Here is a 19600-nt window from a genome sequence, read left to right on the forward strand (position 1 = left end):
TAAAATACTATTCTGATTGAATTTTTGTTGGTTTAATTAGAACATTTTTCTCTGTGTTTTATTAAACTGATCTCTACACTGAAAAAAAATATAGTCAATTTTAATAAATATTTAATTGAATACATGCCAATTAAATATTTATTAAATATAAAGATATATTTATTTGAGACAAGAAATGTTAATTTAATTTAACAATCATTTTTTTTACTAAATAAATATTTATTTACTGTAAATAAATATTTAGTTGGCAGTATTGAACTAAATATTTATTAAAATTGACTATATTTTTTTTCAGTGTATAATTCATGAAAAACATTCATAAACGAAATCCACATTAACATATGCACTTAGTAAATAATAAACCAAATCTAAATCAAATTTAATACACTTTCTCGAGTTAAATTGTTTTAATCACACTTACATTAATGACATATTGAGCAGAAATAGTGGCAACCTATTATAGAAATGAAAATAACTGAAATTGGGTGTAATTTGACATTATAAATTTAACAGAGCGTTTGCCCAACCTGTTCCTCAAATGGCGACGACAACAGTGAAAGGAATGGAAATGATTATGCCGCACGATGTGCACGGGAGCGCGGTGAGAACAACGGTGACATCAACGGATACTTGGTTAAGGCGTTACCACTGGCCTGTCGCCGATAGGGATCTCACAGACCCATGCGCCAGTGCTCCGCATGCAGTCTCCACCGGATCTTATATACGCACCGAACCGTAGAAAACAATTAAATGGCGAATCGCGCACTGCACTTTTCGTTTCTATCGACCAGTCATTGCGTATCAAGCCATGGCTACTCTGTTGTTTGCGAAGAGAGACCGGCAACCCACTAAGACCTGTAATTCTGCGAGATTTTCTCGTGATATTTTGCTCTCTCGATTTGCAGAGCACTGAGATGCAACCAACTGGAGATCTAGCTCCAGCTCTGTTAAAGCCAGTTTCATATCGATAATCGATGCACCAATATTTATGACTTTAAAAGCAAGGGAATTTCCGCAGCAATTTACGTAAGCACGCACAAGAGAAAGATTATAAGAATAAAAGTTCGCAAAATTCACTTATTTGTTTTTTCTTTCTTGAAGATTTGATTGCAATTAGTTCGTAAATATTTCAGATTACTTTATACTGAAAATAAAAAGCGTACGTTTGTTTGTTTACGTTTGTTGAAGCAATTATTAGGAAATCGTTTACTGATTGTTCGCTGAGATCGAGTACGAAGTTAAACGATAGTTTAAAACGGGTTTTAAAAACCCGCTAAAATAGGAAGTGTAGTTACAAGACAACGCTTGCGGCTAAGCTTTCCCGAGCTAGATCGACTTCTAGCGATCGTACTTAACGGAAGATGTATGGTGACATCTCTCTACTTCGGTCGAAGACTACCAGTACAATGAAATAACGGTCAGCTTTCCAACCGGAACCAATCTTGTTGAATAACCCTTTGTCGTTGTCTTGTCTTTCAACTTGTTTTTAGAATGAGTCAGTGAATGAACGAAAAAGACATAGCCGGCTTAAAACCAAAGACAAATTGCTCTTGCGGAAACACGCTACCGCGGGGAGTGACAAGCTTTATAAGGGAATTAAGCCTTACAGAAGTTAGAACGGAAACCAACCGGAACGATGATCGCAAATTAATTGACAGTGGCTATTTTATCATTAGCTTTATATATGATCCTCGTTATATTTGTGTTTTAATTATTTTTCAGGATTACCACAGAAAATAAATTTTAAAATTCCCTGACTTTTCCAGATTTTCCAGATAAAAATAGAAAATTTTCCATGAGTAATATAAATATGTAACTTTTAACATTTAGACTCAAGGATTGTGGGAAAGCTAGTCTATATTATTAAAAATAACGCAAAAAAGCTTAGCAGCATAGTATAATTTTGGGTGCAAATTCAAACCACAGCATAAAATAAATTAGTTTTGAAAAAAAAAGAACGCAGTTATGACGAAAAAGAGGGATCAAATAAAAATACTGAATAAAACATAAATTTTAATTATTTTATCAAAATCATTTAAAGTGCGCAAATTTTGAACGTACTTGATTATAAACGTCAGATATAATATTTAAAAAATTATAACAATTATTTGGAACATAGGAACAGATTCAAGGAATTGTGAGCAAATTTCAAATTTTTTTACACCTTCCCCTGACTTTTCCCGGTTTCCATGACCAATTTCAATTGCCCTGATTTTTCACGGTTTTCCCAGTTTTCCAAGATCTGTGGCAACCATGTTTTTTCAAGTATAAAACTTTCCAAGCCAATTTACCAATCCAATTATCTTATATAACTAATTATCTCAGGCAACTTGTTTTATCAAAGAGTTGTTTTATAAATCTTATTTTCTTTTATATAAACACTAATAGTTGGAGAAAGTAAATAATAAAATACGGAAATATTGAAATAGAAAAGATACGAACAATCGGCGCGTTACATATGGGGACACAATACAATTAGTTAATACAATTAATCGAATGTGGTTTTCATCATTATGTCGTCGATATCAATGTGCTATCATGGTTATGCAAAACTATGCAAAACGAAAGCGATGCAACCAAGTTATCGCGCATTCTGTTTTATCAGTTCTGAAAGTTATCCCCAACGCACGCCCCTTCAAAGGAAACTCGATACGCGGCAGAGAAAACAAAGCCACAATAGACGGAGCCGAGACTTGGAGATGGCGGAAGTTCGTGATAGCTGCTTCAAAAGCTATCGCATATCGGTGACAGACGTGAGGTCGGACGTGAGATAGAATTGATATACGTATATTCGCAATTAACGTGTGAAGGAATAGATTCTCACTTAAAAACGAGATAAAAAGTGAAGATATCAAAAAGACTTGACGCGCTACCTCTTTATAACTTACTCTAAGTAAACTAATAGTGAATTCAACTGGACTAGTGCACCACCAGTGCTTATTAAAACTATTGTTTACTGATTTAATATGTGTAAAAGTAAAATGCAAATATTTCAAATTATAAAATAACAGCACAATAAAATATATTAAGGGTTTCATGGTTTAATCCGTTCTTATCTTTATATTAAACACATATTTTTATGTCAATTTAAGAAAAACGGCTTTAATAAGCACATTAAGTGCGTATCCAACTGAATTTATAATGTAAGTCAATTTTACTTTGGTTATATTTCAAATAGAAACCCAGAGACGTCGAGCTGCAATAATGAAACCGAGGGAGGTGTAAGGCTGATGATGAGATAACGTGGAAACTCGAATCCGCCTCTGTTATCTGGAGAACACGGCCGTCAACTGACGCGGACGGGAGAATCAAGTTATCGCTCGTCCGCCTGCGCACGACAGACGAATTCCATTAAACACCATATCACGGCCTTGTAAAGCGTGCCCCTCAAAGCGTGCGTGCAAACGCGCATGATACAAGCACGCGGTCTGCACTAAAATGCGAGCGGCAACAAGTGCGGCAACGAAATCTTTTCGATTAATCTACCAACCGTTATTTTAAATTGTAGCGACAAAAGGAAGGAAATCTGTCGAAACTTACAAAATATGAATTAACCACATATTTTATTATACCGATGATTTATAAATATGTTTCTATCTTCTATGTCTTCTCATAGAGTTCTAAGAAAATTAACAATTTTTTTGTCTTTTGCTGTTTTTCTGTAAAGTTGATAGTACTTGAGTAAAAAGTTATTAAAGACCAACATATTCGGCGATTTTTAGTAATTAATATCTTGTTAATTATTGCGAAAATTGCAAAATGGTAAAAAACTTTTCGATTAGTTTAGTCCGCTCTACCTGCGCATGAAATATTTGGCGGTAATTCTGAGACACTCTGTATATACATTTAAGAAACATCTCATTGTATATAAAAAAGCTCGCACTGAAAAACTAATTGATATTCGTTTGCATTTATTTTCGATAATTTTTTAAAATCATGAAAACAAATGTAGCGAAAAGTAAGGAATTAATTAAATTTCATTATAAACATATATATTGATATATACTCATAACAGCAATTTAATATTTAATTTTAGTCCTTTTTCAAATCTCGAGTTAAACATTGAAGCTTTTTTTTATATAATATCGGAAAACACAGTGTCTCTCCCTTGAAACAGCATCATTTTTTGAAGTTCATATATCCGAAATGCGACGGATATCATTGTCTCCTCCGGCAACAATAAATCGCGTCGGTATCGAACGACGTGAAAGCGACTTACATTGAAATCGGTGCCCGAGGTTTCTCTGACAAAAAGTGAAAACGCGAATAGGAGTCGACAACCTCGGCGCGAAAATATAAAGCAAGGAGCGGCAAAGTCGAACAAGCTATCGACCGATTGATCTCGTCAATAAATGACAGCAACTCTTATTGGTGGCTCTTAGATCGACGATGAAGAGACGCATCCGCGGGATATCATTCATGCGTGTCAACATTATGCGACGATAAGGACTATAATCTGTTATCAACTCCATTTCTACGAGAATTTATATTTTAAACACTCACGCTAAATCTGTTTATTCATTCCATGTCTAATTAAAACTTCCGTATCAAGATACAGGATTAAAGATATTTATTTTTTTTACATTTTTATAAACAGGAATAAGTCATTTCTTTTATTGATAATGCTTAATATGTCAAAGAAGATATAATTATATTTAAATTATAGTCAAACAAGATATAAAATTGCTATTAAGATTACGAACCGGTAAATAGCAATAACACGTTCTCTCTGCGAATATAAATTTTTAATATAAAAAGAATAGAATCTCTCTTAAATAGTGTAATACTTTTAATTTATTTAATTATTACCTATAAAACTAAATTTTTATTGTGAAAAAAAATTTAGTACTAGTTATATCAATGAAAATTTGTGCTGCAATTGCTTTTACCTAATAATAGAAAATTTTTCTTAATTTATTAGAAATTATCATATACAGCATAATGCAACAAATTATGTATCAAATCAACAGTATAGTTTTTTAAATAGATCTCTCGAGGCATTAGGAATGCGGGGTTGTGACGCGATCTCTCGCGCTATCGACACGATCGCATCCATGATGAGAATGCTGTACAAGTGTCGGCAACCTCATCATAGAACGAGGTGTCATTTCGAGTTCTCATCTTCGTCATCCGGTCGAGAACCGGTTCTGGCCGGCTGTCCGCTTGAAGTTCATTGATTCCCGATGATCCCGCGAAGCGGCTTCCTGTCTACCAGTGAAAAAAGATGACCCTATCGCGCTTTCGTTTTGGCCTTTTATTAACCTTTTAACACCGCCTCATTAGCTAACAGTCCTCTCTGCGCGTGAAAGAGTATAACCACATTCATGATTTACGCTCAATCAAATCAGCTCTTTGTGCTAATTGGAGTTGATCGTTAGAGGAAACTCTACGCGGAAAGTTATCTGCGCGATTGGGGACGGACAGCACTCATCGCTGAACATTCACCACGCCTGAACCCGTCACTACGGCCTGGAAACCAGTCGACCTGACACGTTTTGTACTGACAGAACAAAAACCAGATCGCAAACTGTCGTCCATTGAATCTAGAGTAGGATAATGATTTAGTCCTACAGAGCAGGACTATTAGATATTTATATGTATATTACATGTTCATATACAGATATATCTGCACGTAAAAATGTAAATATATAATCTTTTCGAGTAAGAAACTGTTCCAAGATATTTTTCGCTATGAATTTGGGTCTTGAGAAACCCACTTTATAGTTGAATCAATTAATTTCTTGTTTAGATATGGGCAAACAAATCCTTGGTTGATGCAATAAAATAATTTAGTCGAGATCAAACATTTGGTTATTGTAAACAACTTTATCAGATGTCAATATTTATCAGAAACAAGTGAAATGTTACAATAACCAAATGCTTTGCTTCAATTAAATTATTTTATTGCATCGAATTTCTTGTTTGAATATGGGCAAACAAATCCTTGATTGATTCAATTAAATGGGTTTCTCAGTGATATTGTTCTTCACTTAAAATTCATTTCTTTACTGTTATTATAATTGATTATTTAATGGACCTTTAAATTTTATCTACATTTTACACAAGAAAGAATCTAATAGCGAATTCGATTAGACGCACTAGTGCGCACTGGTGCATATTAAATTAAAGCTATGTAAAAGTAAAATGCAAATATTTTAAAAGATAAAATTTTATGTAACAGCATAATAAGGTGTATTGAGTGATTTTACAGTTTTACCAATTTCTATATTTATAATCAATATATAATACATATTTGCGTCAAATGGCTTTAATGCACCAATGCACACTGAGTCCAACCAATTCGCTATATAAATGTGGATTTCTCTAGCATAAATTTACTTATTAACACTGTAATATTTACATACATTTCTTTTTAATCTATTTCTCTTTGTCAATGTTAAGATTTTTAAAATTCTAATTACATTTACATTCACAGTTCAGCGATTCATTAAGTACTGCCAATAAAACAATCTTTTATCGATTACATATTAGTTAATAACTCGTATCAGGTACCAGCTGGTACACTTATGTTAGCTAGACATTCATAATCCACCGCGACCGGAAATTCTGTGTCAAGGTATCGCGTAAAAAGAGATCTACAACATCGACAGGAATCTCTCGATTAATAATATCTCAACCGAATGAGATGTTTATGTCCAATTACACCGCTATAAGAAGCAAATGCCTCGGGAATACGCGTAACAATGGATCGAAAAATAACGCGGGGCAAACGTTCATAAATAAACAGCGTTCCTCTGCGTTGTGTATTCGCTCGCAAAGAAAATATCAAGACTACCGAATCAAGCACGTTTAATATTTCACGCTTGATACTGAGCGACGGGTTTCAGAATCGGAGAGGAGTTCCCGCCTGCAAACGAGAAACTTTTGAAGTTGAAACGAAGTGGATACGTTCAGTTCAATTACGTATGTAGGTCACGTTTATAGAGAGGTCAGCCATCCAAACGGAGGTAAACTTTCGCAATAGCCCTTAGGTATCTCATACATACGAAAAAGCATTATCTCCCCAATAATTTCTAAATACAAACACAAAGATAACAGAACAAAGAATGTCTATTGCCTATTTATGATAGTATTATCGTAATCATATTAATGTGATAAAATGAAATGAAAAACTTGATTCTTATAATTAACGCGTTTCATTACATTGCCTATCATAGTCATCATTTATGTGTGTACGCAGAGCAAAACTAATTAAATTAGCATAGATGAAGTAATAACAATATTACAATTAATTTACATTTCCAATTTTCATTGATTGCTATAATATATATGTTATACGTGTGTAATTTATGTATGTATTATCCACAAATATACTTTTAATATTATAAGAATATTAATATTAATATTAATACATCAATATTTTCATTAAGACAATTAAGTATTAATATCTAAAGCAGCAGTATAATATCGCATAATAAAAAATGTATTATAACGTAAATAAATTTTGTATGTGATCATCTTTTGCATATATTTATCACTTATTTTGCAATATATAGTGATAAGTTCTGCATTAAGTGCTATAGCTACCAGCTCTTCAGCAATTCAAATTACTTGATAATATAATTATAATTCGTATAACTCAAAATTAAATGCCATCAATTCCTCTTAACTGTACTACTGCATCACGTCATCAATAAAGATCAATCGATAGAAAAATCAATAAAGTTAATAGTGTTAGAAACGCGTATATTTAACGCAACGTACAGCCTAAGCCGTAGTAGCAGTGAGAAATGAGGTTTCGTAAAAAAAAAGAAACGTACGCATGCACGCGGAAACAACGTGATTCCAAAAGGGGTTGCTCAGGGTCGTTCGACCACGTAGTGAAATTCGGCAAAGTGACCACGCGTCGCGACGCGCCCATAAATGGCGCGGGCGGTGGTCCGCGACTGTATAACCAACCCCACCACGGTGTGATGGTCGAGACCAACGGGGCTTTTCCAAAAATAGAATGACGACGACGAGGGACGTCCCGACGTCTTCGTCGTCGTCATCGTCGTCGTCGTCGTTGATAGGAGACGAGCAACGGTGTTCCCGACGTCGCGATTTTCGTTCGTGGATGCATTTCGACATGTCACGTTTCGTGCAGTAATCGACTTGAATGCAACAATTGTGCAGTGATACAATTGTTTTTTTTTGCAAGAGTTGATTCGATTACTTAAAACCTTTATTTAAATTCACGAAGTGCTGAAACGAAAGTGCGTTCATTATTGTCAAATTTGTCTGTTCAAAATTTATTAATAATATTGTTAATAATTAATGTGCATCATTAAATAATATGGTTGAATAATATAATTAATATAATTAAACATATAATATTGCTATACATTGAGAAAGTTTTTAATATATTTCCTGAAATATTTGTAATCTCACTTCTAAAGAAAATTTAAAAAGAATAAAAAACAGAAAATATGGCAGAAACTAATAAATTTTAAATTTTCTATTTACAATAACACACTTTTTCACTTCTCATTTTTTATGATTACTTTAAACTTCTCGTACATTTGGTTTTTCAAGAAGAATCAGTTTTTTTCATCTCAATTTTATCTTTACAATAACAATAATAATAAAGTATATTTATTGTATTATATCTACTATTTTATTAAATTGTTAAACGTTTTATTTATTTAAACATCTTATTTGCTCATCCCTCGGTCGTTTTAATTAGTATATTTTCTGCTTAATAAGATATATAATTCTTTTTTGCATTAATACACGGAGAAAATTTTATATTAAGTTGTAATACAATTTTAAATTTCACTTTACTATGTCTTGTATTTTCGATGGACTCTCACAACATGATTCCGACTTAACTTTTTTTACTATGGTAATACTAATTTTTATCACATAAATAAAGTAATTATTTTGTTATGCCATATTCTAACATGAAAACAGTTAATTTTTACTATGGTACGCAAACAAAATTTGCTAGGTATATTTGATTTTGTAAAAAATTTTTACTATGAAAAAGTGTAAAAATTACGTTATATTATTGTTTTTTAAAAAAATAACTATAGCATTTAAACTCATAATTTACATGAAGACCACAGCTACTACCACATTATAGTAATTTTAAATATAAAATTTTCTCCGTGTAGTACCACGTTCTTTTTCTGTGCTTCTTCTGTTTCAAGGATCCATTTGAATTAGTTTCCGTTCCTACTGTGCGAGTATCGCGGTTCGTAGCTTCAAGTACACACGCGAAAATCAATTTGCGAACTAATCTATTAGCACACCCACGAAAGTTAACACTGCGGTAGACATCAAAGGTATTTGCGCCTACGCACGCCGAGTCGATCGCACTTTTGCAAAAATCGCCGCGGGCTAACGCTAATGCACGTGGCGGGATCGGAGGCAAGACTATTTATAATTCAGACACATCGTCCGAGCACACGTAGCAGTACCAGAAATAACAAATCCGAAGTCGTAGGTCACGCGAATAAGACAAATAAGGAGATGACACCTATTCTGATAACTGCTGACCGATGTATTTGATTTTAATATGCTCATACAAAATAAATATTTAACTAATTAGGGAAAGTAAAACGATGCATACATAAAAATTTATAATTAATTTCAAAATACTCAATAATTAGTGACATGACAACAGCGATAAAATTTACATACGCTATAATATCAATCAGATCTTTAATCTAGATTATCTCCTAAAAAAAACTTCTAGAAAATTATTCTATTTTCAAGTATGTGTCCAAACACGTGAAGATTTTACTTGAAAAATTTAGTAAAAAAAACATACATCATTACAACCATATATTATCTTTAACATCTTTTACTCAAGATAAGTTTACTGTAAAATGAGAAATAAACTGTTTCTTAAGAAGATTTTTTTAAAGCTTCCCTAACAATAAGACAAAGTATCTTCCATTTTTTGTAATATGTGGACAAATAGAGTTTATATCAAATAAAACATTCTGTAACTTTTAACATAATTTGAACTTAACTTTCAAAAATCGAACGTAATTTTTTTATTGATCCAATTTCATGGAACAATTTCCTATCAATTGATCAAAGCAACGCTACAAGGAGAGAGCTCGAGCATAATTGATTCGTGTGGGAGGAGACAGCACTGTTTTCGCTAGCACTGAAAAAATATAGCACCGGAAGAGGTTGGGCGGCTAAGAAAGTTCCTGCTGTCTGTCCGGTCGCACATAGGGCAATTGTGATGTCGACCAATTAAACCACGACCCACGCCTGATTTTTCTTTTCGCTCTGGTCCAGCCTTTTCCGCATCGATAGCATCTTCGTCATCCCACCCCCGAATCATTCAGCACTTCGCTGCTGTTGCGTGTATTTAATACTTTATTGCATGTAATACACGTACACTATTAAATTCATAACAACAAATTATATTGAATTTCAGTTATTTTTCATCATTTCTATTCGCCACTGCTCTTGCTCAATATGTCAATATTGTTAATTTAACTGAAACAATAGAGTCAAACAATTTAACACAAGAAAATATATTAAATTTGACCCAAATTTATAGTTCATTATTTATTGATGCATACATTATTGTGCATATTGGTATATTTTACGGTAAAATTAACAACAGAAATTGGTTGATTTGCATTTTGATACACATGGAAGTTGAAAATAACAAAATATACAACTCTCAAGAGAGTGGGCTGCTATTGAACTTTTGATATCTAACAGTGTATATACGTGTTGCGAAAGCATCAGAAAGCAACAAAAAATTCAGATAACATCATTTGACACGTAGAGTATCGACTGAAATTTTATAGTACCCAGAATCCATCCCAACACGCCTCGTGTCGCTTGAGTCACGCTTGTACGAGATAAAAAAAGCATATGCGCGCACGCATCAGACCAGATGTATTTCCAAGATCAATCATAGCCTGTACGTCAATCATAGCCTCAACATAGACAATTTATAACCGTAAAATGTTTGCTTTATTTTCATAAAACCTTGATTAACTGAACTTTTTTCTAAAAATACGAACAGAATGTCCAAGAAAGCTCATCTTTAAAAGTGAGTTTGCCGTTCAATTTATAGATTCAATTTTTCTTTGTTCACTCTTTCTTTAATTATTTTATCTATTTCGAGCGACAATGTACAGGTTCACGATAAATATTATTTTAATCGCGTGAGAATAATTCCAGGAAAAATCTTGCTGCCCTGTGTATGTCTAGAGTTCTCTTGTACTCCGACGTATCTTCCGTGATCGACAATCGTCTTGGGTTATCCGTCGTTCGTATAATTACATCAACATTATCTATTAGCTACGGTTGTTAAGCCTTTGACAATGACCATTCTTTTCCAATCACACAACTCGTCTAGCGTAGCCGACGGAATATTGGATACCGATGAAATACCGCAAGAACCGATCGTGACTTGTTATATTGTACTGTTTAAATGACTTATTATACTGTACTATTTCTGTACTGTTTAAATACGGAAACGTTAACGATAACGTAGATAAAAGTGCACCGTATATCTTTTTTTATATCTAATAATTGGCCGAAAATATTTAATTTGTATCTTTAATGGCTTCTCTATTTCAAAAGTGTTCATAGAAAAATAATAGTTTCTTGTAAAGCAATACAAATTATCTTATTAGTATCAACAATAAATAAATTAAAACTTCTGATTGTATACACTCTATTAAAAGTTAACGTTATTCTTGATATTCTTAAGTAAATTCGCGCAGAGGCCGACTTAACATTAAAAACGCACTCTGACACAGTATTAAACAGCCGTTATATAAAACATAAAAAACGTTTAAGAGCCGCTATTTTTTTGCTCCATTCTTACATCGCTGCGAAACCAGTTTCGTTTATCAAAGATGCAGACTTACCACATGGCTTGAACGGACACTGGCTTGAAGATGTGTTGACGGCCACAAACGCTGACCTTGAAACCCCTGAAAGATAAAATCCGGAAGTGAGATCGCGATGACCTTTAGGAACCATGATGAATCAGATAACGTTATACGTAATACTTTTTTATTAAAAGACTATTTAACCAATGAGAGAAAATATTACTGTTTTAAGACGCTTTTACTGTGTAAATTATTTAATTCGCAAAGAATAGAATATAAAGTAGGTAATCTGGAATACTAAGATCATATTACAGCTTTAATATTTATGTTTTCAGGTAACAATAAATATAATTCAAAGGATTTTAAAGCAGAAGACACAGTTATATACATATTTTTAGCAAAATAATATCTTACATAATTCCTACTGTGTAAATTCATTAGAGCACAATTAATAAAAACATTCTTACATTTTTATTACGGAAAAAATTCAAATGTTAATTTTAAAAATACGTATTTAATTGTTTGATTTGCTTTCATCTCTAAAAATCTGTAAAAATTTGTTATTATAATGTATACTGTTATCTTAAATAAATATTATAATTCTGTTATGTTATACAAATGTATTATTTTTCTTCCTCATCATACGAAAAGTAAGGACTGTCTTCATCAAAGTAATTCAAAATAATTTTTTTTATTTTTTCTTATTTTTCAAAATTACATGCTGCATAAATTATCTGCATAGACTGGCTACAATCGTAAGTATATAAATTATGAAATAATATCGGATTTCAGTTTCAAGAAACTTCAGTTATTTTTTTCGATATTTTTGATTACATTGTCATTGCAACAAACGGTTATTTTTATAACCATTTACATTGAAATGTTAAACCGTTTCGTATGTAAACGGTTATCTTCTCGTAACCTCTATTTAAAAACTAAATTATTAGTAGCACAAAGAATGGTTCAAGCATCATATGCATTTTTATAATTGGAATTTTTCTACAAAGACACTTCATTATACAAAGTTGCAAAGCTTATTGAGGTTACTTCTATATTAACTCCAATTTTATTTTAATTAACTTTTCATCAGAGAATTAATATTCCGTTCGTGACACCGCGAAATGATTTGATTCGGCGTTACATAAGTAATATTGATTTAACGGGATGGACGATCAAACTCACGATTTTGCTATTTCAAGCGGACGATTGTCGTTACGCTAGCGAGCAAAGCGACGATGCTTCAAAACTGCAACGGTAATGCAATTCTCGCTATTACGACACGAGAAGGGGCGCGCGTTCACTGCACTGCCATTAATTACGCATTATGTAAAGGAGATCGCATTGCGCGGGTATCGCGAATCGCGAATCGCTGCCGTAATACGCGCCGGCTAGATTTCCGGGAATCCTTGCTGATTCCACGATCGTCTTTTCCAGAAAGGAACGGTACTCGCGTCAAACTTCGTTTCACATACGCGGCACGGTCGTGCTATTCGAAGCATATCGCTTTCCCTCGTTCGCAAATATTAGAAGCAAGATCAGATTTAATAACACGCTTTGGCTAACATCGGTGCATCAATGATTTTTTTTATTCGCAGGCGGTAAAAAGTTAATGGGCTTTCAAAATTTTTGAATAAAAAAGATAAGAAACTTAATTATTTTACATCTATTTTCGATTGCATACATGGTTAAATTGGTGTCAAATTATATAATTTGAGTTATTTTTAATCATTTCTATAGGTCGCTACTACTCCTACTTAATATATATCGCTAATTTAATTAAAACAATGGAGTTAAACAACTTAACTCAAGAAAATGTATTACATTTAATTCAATTTAGTTTATTATTTACTAAGTGCATATCTTAATATAAACATTGTTTACTTTGAAACAAATCACAAAAATGGGTTGATTTATATTTTGATATAGAGATTAGAAATAATAAAGTTATTTAACTCAAGGTATTGATATTATACTTTTAGTATCTATTGACGTACTACTCCTTGATATCTAACAGTATAAAAAACTACGACAATTTGAAGTGAAATTGATTCACAAAAGTTTTTTCTGTAATTTTCTTTTGTAGCGTTTTGTATTTGTTTCTTTCAACCTAATAAATCAGTCAATATTACTTTCTCAGACAAATAATGCTCTTAAAATTGATGACAACTACGATAGGGACAGTTAGGCGTACATAAAGCTGCGCAATAAAGCGATATCGAAATTTGCACCTTACGCAACCATTCGCGACAGGTTGCAGTTACGTGAACAAACAAATGAAGAAAAAAACAATGTTGAGCATCGCCGCGAGCGATTTACCAAACGCAATCGCGTACAGTTACGCAAAGGTGCCTCGCGGGTAGAAATTTTGGCGTGTTGCATGTAACAACGTTGAGGATTATTCGCGTAGCGATCTCTTACTCTCGCGAAGAAGTACAAAAACGGACGGAAAAAATGTAATTTTCAGCCCTCCGCCCCCTCCGATGCGAAATTACCCTTCTCGCACCGTTATCGTCCGGATCGTAAAACGGACGGTTTCCTTCCTCTGCTTTCGGATCATAATTCGCCTCTCTCGCCGATTACAGTTACCCTCTACGCATATTCTGCGAACGAATTTTATATCTGGCCCTTCGTGCTTCTTCGAGATACGCGCATAGACGTTAAGAAATTCTCGATTTTCGAACCGTCCAATGCAGTTAAACAGAGTAGAATTTCTTTGAGAATGTATTACATTCTTAGATATATTTCATACTCTCTAAGTTCTTTGGAGCGGAATTCTCAGTCTAAAGAATGAAAATTGAATCAATATTGAAAGAGTGACTCAATTTTCAGTCTTTAAAGCCAGTATTCATAATCAGTTTTTATATTGAAGACCGTCTTAAATTCTGTCTTGAGGTGCACTGAGAGAAAAGATATAGTAACAAAAAAAGATATAACAAAAAAAGAGAATTGTTCACGAATGGCCGATTATCATTGGATTACTTTGTTAAAATTACAAAATACAATATTTTTTTGTAAGATGAACAACATTTTTTATTTAACAGTACAAATTTATTTGGTTACTCACGTTTTGTAAATACCAATGTAAAATTTGGTTGCCATTACAAAATAAGTATTCTTTTAGTAATTTCAACAAAATAATTCACTATGGTAGAGCAAGGAGTGTTTCGCGGAGTTATCAGAGATAGCATGTCTTCTCGTAAGAGAAATTCAACGTCTACTTCTATAAAGCCAAGACGATTAGAGACTAATCTCGTGGACTTCTCGGTTCTCGCTACACCATGATCAATCATGGTAACTATTTTTTCAGAACGATTAGTAATCTCACACTGAGGAAAAACGTTTTGTACCAATAACCAAAGTTTTGTTACTGACTATTTGTTGATATATGATCAATCAAACCATTGGTTACCACGACAATATTAATTTGTTGAATTTATTAACTAAACTGATCATTCAATGGTACAAAATTCTTTTGTATGATGTTTATAGATCTTTTGTAATTAGAAATAGAACATTTTGTTATCGGGACAAAATCAATAATATATAAGTATCTTTCACTTTCTACAGAGTGATTATTGTTTGGTGTTCTTGAATTTTCTTAGTTTAGCAAAAATATATACAGATTTAGAGCAATTGAGATTACTAATCGCTCTGAAAAAATAGTTACCATGATTGATCATGGTGTGGCGAGAACCGAGAAGTCCACGAGATTAGTCTCTAATTGTCTCGGCTTTATAGAGATAGACGTTGAATTTCTCTTACGAGAAGACACGCCGTCTCTGATAGCTCCGCGAAACACTTCTTGCTCTACCATAGAGTGAATTATTTTGTTGAAATTACTAAAAGAATACTTATTTTGTAATGGCAATCAAATTTTACATTGGTATTTACAAAACGTGAGTAACCAAATAAATTTGTACTGTTAAATAAAAAAATTTTATTCATCTTACAAAAAAATATTGTATTTTGTAATTTTAACAAAGCAATCCAATAATAATCGGCCATTTGTGAATAATTCTCTTTTTTTGTTACCAATACTATATCTTTTCTCTCACAATCAGTGCAATTGCTCTAAATCTATATATATTTTTGCTAAGCTAAGGAAATTAAAAAACGCCAAACATAATCATTCTGTATATAGAAAGTGAGAGATACTTATATATTATTCATTTTGTTCCGATAACAAAATGTTCTATTTCTAATTACAAAAGATCTATAAACATCATACAAAACAGTTTTATACCATTAAATGATCAGTTTAGTTAATAAATTCAACAAATTAATATTGTGGTAACCAACGGTTTGATTGATCATATATCAACAAATAGTTTTTGTGTCAGTAACAAAACTTTGGTTATTGGTACAAAACATTTCTGTCAGTGTGTCACGAACCAATCAGAGGGCCGTATTAGTGTCTTAAGACATTACTTAAGATATTACTTAAGACGGTCTTGAAATAAGAACTGACTATCACCGATCTTAGAGTAAGATTTCATTCTTCAGTTACAGTAACAATTTATTCTAAAAGTTTTAGAGAGTACATACACGCAACGGTCCATCGTATCCTACGTTTTATAATGTTTTAATAATAATACCACAACTCAGAATTCTTACATTATAACTACAAAAAAATTTATTTGGATACTTATATATATGATGATGAATTATATCAAGAAGAAAAAATAATAAAGCAATCATTGTAATCTCTTCGCAGAATAAACTTGACATTTTGTGCAATGTTTTATTAAATTTTAATACAAAAAATTATTTTGAGAACAATTTTAAAAAATGTTTAATTATCTACATAAGGTATGTCATTAAATAGAATACTCAAATATACGTTTATTATGGTATCAAAATTCTAAAATAAAAATAAAGCTTTGAAAATTGTTAGAAGAGTATTATACGTTTCGTAATGTTTAAGTAGTAATAAACGCTGCAATTTATAAACTCCCAAAGATCATTTTTATTTAATCTATGTGTTCTTTGCTTCCTATTTTTTATTTATTATCTCATTTTTTATTACTTTTTCCTTCTTTACGACCGTTTTATCGACAATCGCGTTTCTTTTCACGTGTTTCTTATCTCGAATCTTTCGAAGTTCGTCAAGTTTTATCTCAGGCAACAGAAAAGTGTAAAAAGCAAGAGACAGGAAACAAAGAGCACATTGTAGATTAGGCTTACAGATTTTATACACTACGCGATCTAGAAAGTAAATCTTTTCGTAAATACAATTTAATTCTGTGTGTTATGGCATTTATTACTTAAACATTACAAAACGTACAACAATCCTCTAACAATTTTCAAAATTTAATTTTTATTTTAATATTTTAATGACAAATTGAGGATTAGCAAATAAAAGTGACGAAGAAACAGCTTTTCTTATATTCGATTAAGCAAGTGTACGTAAATTTATAAAAGACAATGATTCGACGATTAAATAACCAGTCTATTGAGAAACCCATTTAGTTGAATCAATTAATTTCTTGTTTGAATATGGGCAACAAATCCTTGGTTGATACAATAAAATAATTTAGATGAAGCCAAACATTTGATTATTGTAAACAACTTTATCAGATGTCAATGTCTATCAGAAACAAGTGAAATGTTACAATAACCAAATGCTTTGCTTCAACTAAATTATTTTATTGCATCGATTAATTTCTTGTTTGGATATGGGCAAACAAATCCTTGGTTGATTCAACTAAATGAGTTTCTCAGTTATAATTGATGCATAACCTCAATCACATTAATTAGGACTAGCGCTACTCTTTCTCTATCACAATGCCAATGTAAATGAAGCTTGCAAATATTTGTGTTATAGAGAATAAAGTCAATCTTTCGTAACACTCGTTAGTTCATTTAATTTGCTATCCGGCGCACGTAATCAGTCAGTTGCACTTTACATGTGTTTCAATAAGACACGTCGATATCATAAGACCGATGAAGCATAACCGTCACGGCATTGAACGTGTCAACTAAATTCTCTAGCTGCATTGCGTGTTAAGTAATATAGTTAAGACTATAGGTAATCTATCCGGAAAGAGACAGAGTAAGAAAGACTGAGCAAGCCAAACTGTTGCTGCAACCGACAGTGTTTCAACCGATCGAGAAAGCGAATGACGTATTGCAACTCTAATGCGCGAAGGGACTCTAACTCTCTCGCGAGTTCGCGACAACCGCATCGAAATGAAAGAGAAAAAGAGAGAAAGGAATGGAGCAAGAGAAGAGGAAGATGAAGAAGAGAGACGCTCGTCCGCGCCCCGAGGGTCATCGACATCGTAGGAACGCGAGCTGACCGGCGTTCGTGCTCATTTTCTTTTCTCAGTCCTTTTCTTTCTCCTTTTCCCTTCGCCACGCATCGAGTTGTCCATCCATCCCACTATTCCTTTATCGCTAATTTCGCGAGAATTGCTCACCCGACCGGACACGAACTTCGCGCGCGTCGCCCAGTCAATGTGCTCTCGCGTGAATAAGCTTCTTGCTCACAGCTATGGAAAATGACGAAGTGCTTTCTAATCGCGCGAAAAGCCACGTGTCAATATCGTTCAGACGCGATCGCAATCCTTTTGTTGCTGCAACACCGCCATTGAAAGTTCTGTGGCTGTTAACTCATTTAATGTGCCAATGTATCGGATATATTACGCATATATTTCATTTTATATCATTTTAGAAGCTATTGTCTAAATTGCTTGATCAAAGAAAGTATCGATAGGTACAAATAATAAATTAAATGAAAAAAAGGAATAAAAACAATCATTATTATAACCATTTCGCAGATTAATGACTTGACATCTTATTCAACGCTTTGTTGAGTCTTATAAAAAATTACTTTAAGACCAGTTTTTCCTAAATTTCTAATTATCCAAATAAGATATAATTATTAAATCAAAATACAACTCAAACATTTATTATAGTAAATCGCAATATAATTGATTAACTCAAGCAAATAACATCAAACGTGAGTAAGTCTAGTCATTGAAACTATATCTTAAAGAACAACGCCTAAAATGCCTAAATTTAAGTAAATAAAAGTTTAGAAAAAATTGCTCTCAAAATAATTTTCTTTTTTAAAGAAAACCCTAAACATCAAAGTTGTGTATAAAAATGAAATCGTCTATTAGCAATGAGATTTTATTGCAATGATTATTTTTCTGTTTCTAATGTGAGAGTAACTTTAATTAATGCTTACAGACACCGTATCGTCTTTCGTAATGTTTGTTTTCCATCAGCATCAGCATGTAATCCACACTACGTGCTGCATTGCGGTAGACAACCATGCTGAACCTTACGGTTTGACTTCGCGTCTCGATTTCGCAAGTTATGTCGCGACCTTCCATCGTAACCTTGGTACTCACCTGTCAAGTATCTTGCTTGAACACGCGTGCCTTACGGTAACGCGCTCCATTTCCCTACGCCCGAGAGAACGGTGGCGACCTTCGCATTTATCTTTGTGGAGGCGGTGTTACATATAATACACCGAAATGAGAACAAGCGATTAACAATGCAATCTGGCAAATCTACGATTTCACAAAAGATACAGATGTTTCCTCTTTAACACAAATTCATGTTCGTCTTGCTCTATTCTCAGCTACATCTGTACATATTTATTTATACATATTCGTACATACACTGAAAAAAATGTTATTCATAATATCAATGAATGACATTTACTGACTTTAAATTCATTGATATAATGAACTTTTAATAGATATTATGAATATTTTATTGAGTATTTTTTATTAGCTAATAACTGGATTTATTAATATAACAAATCACTG

At 32.8% G+C, this 19600-nt stretch overlaps 1 protein-coding gene across 2 annotated transcripts in view; it reads right to left on the minus strand.

Annotated features, from left to right (window-relative positions):
• Positions 1-19600, minus strand: part of ssh (Protein phosphatase Slingshot) — a 161537-nt gene that overhangs the window by 23585 nt on the left and 118352 nt on the right. For both annotated transcript variants that reach the window (XM_018505741.1, XM_018505742.1), the window contains one exon: positions 11856-11921. In XM_018505741.1, coding sequence (XP_018361243.1) covers positions 11856-11921 — 66 coding nt within the window. The remainder of the gene's footprint in view (positions 1-11855; positions 11922-19600) is intronic.

The sequence above is a fragment of the Trachymyrmex cornetzi genome, unplaced genomic scaffold, assembly GCF_001594075.2.
Source record: "Trachymyrmex cornetzi isolate Tcor2-1 unplaced genomic scaffold, Tcor1.1 scaffold210, whole genome shotgun sequence".
Lineage (NCBI taxonomy): Eukaryota > Metazoa > Arthropoda > Insecta > Hymenoptera > Formicidae > Trachymyrmex > Trachymyrmex cornetzi.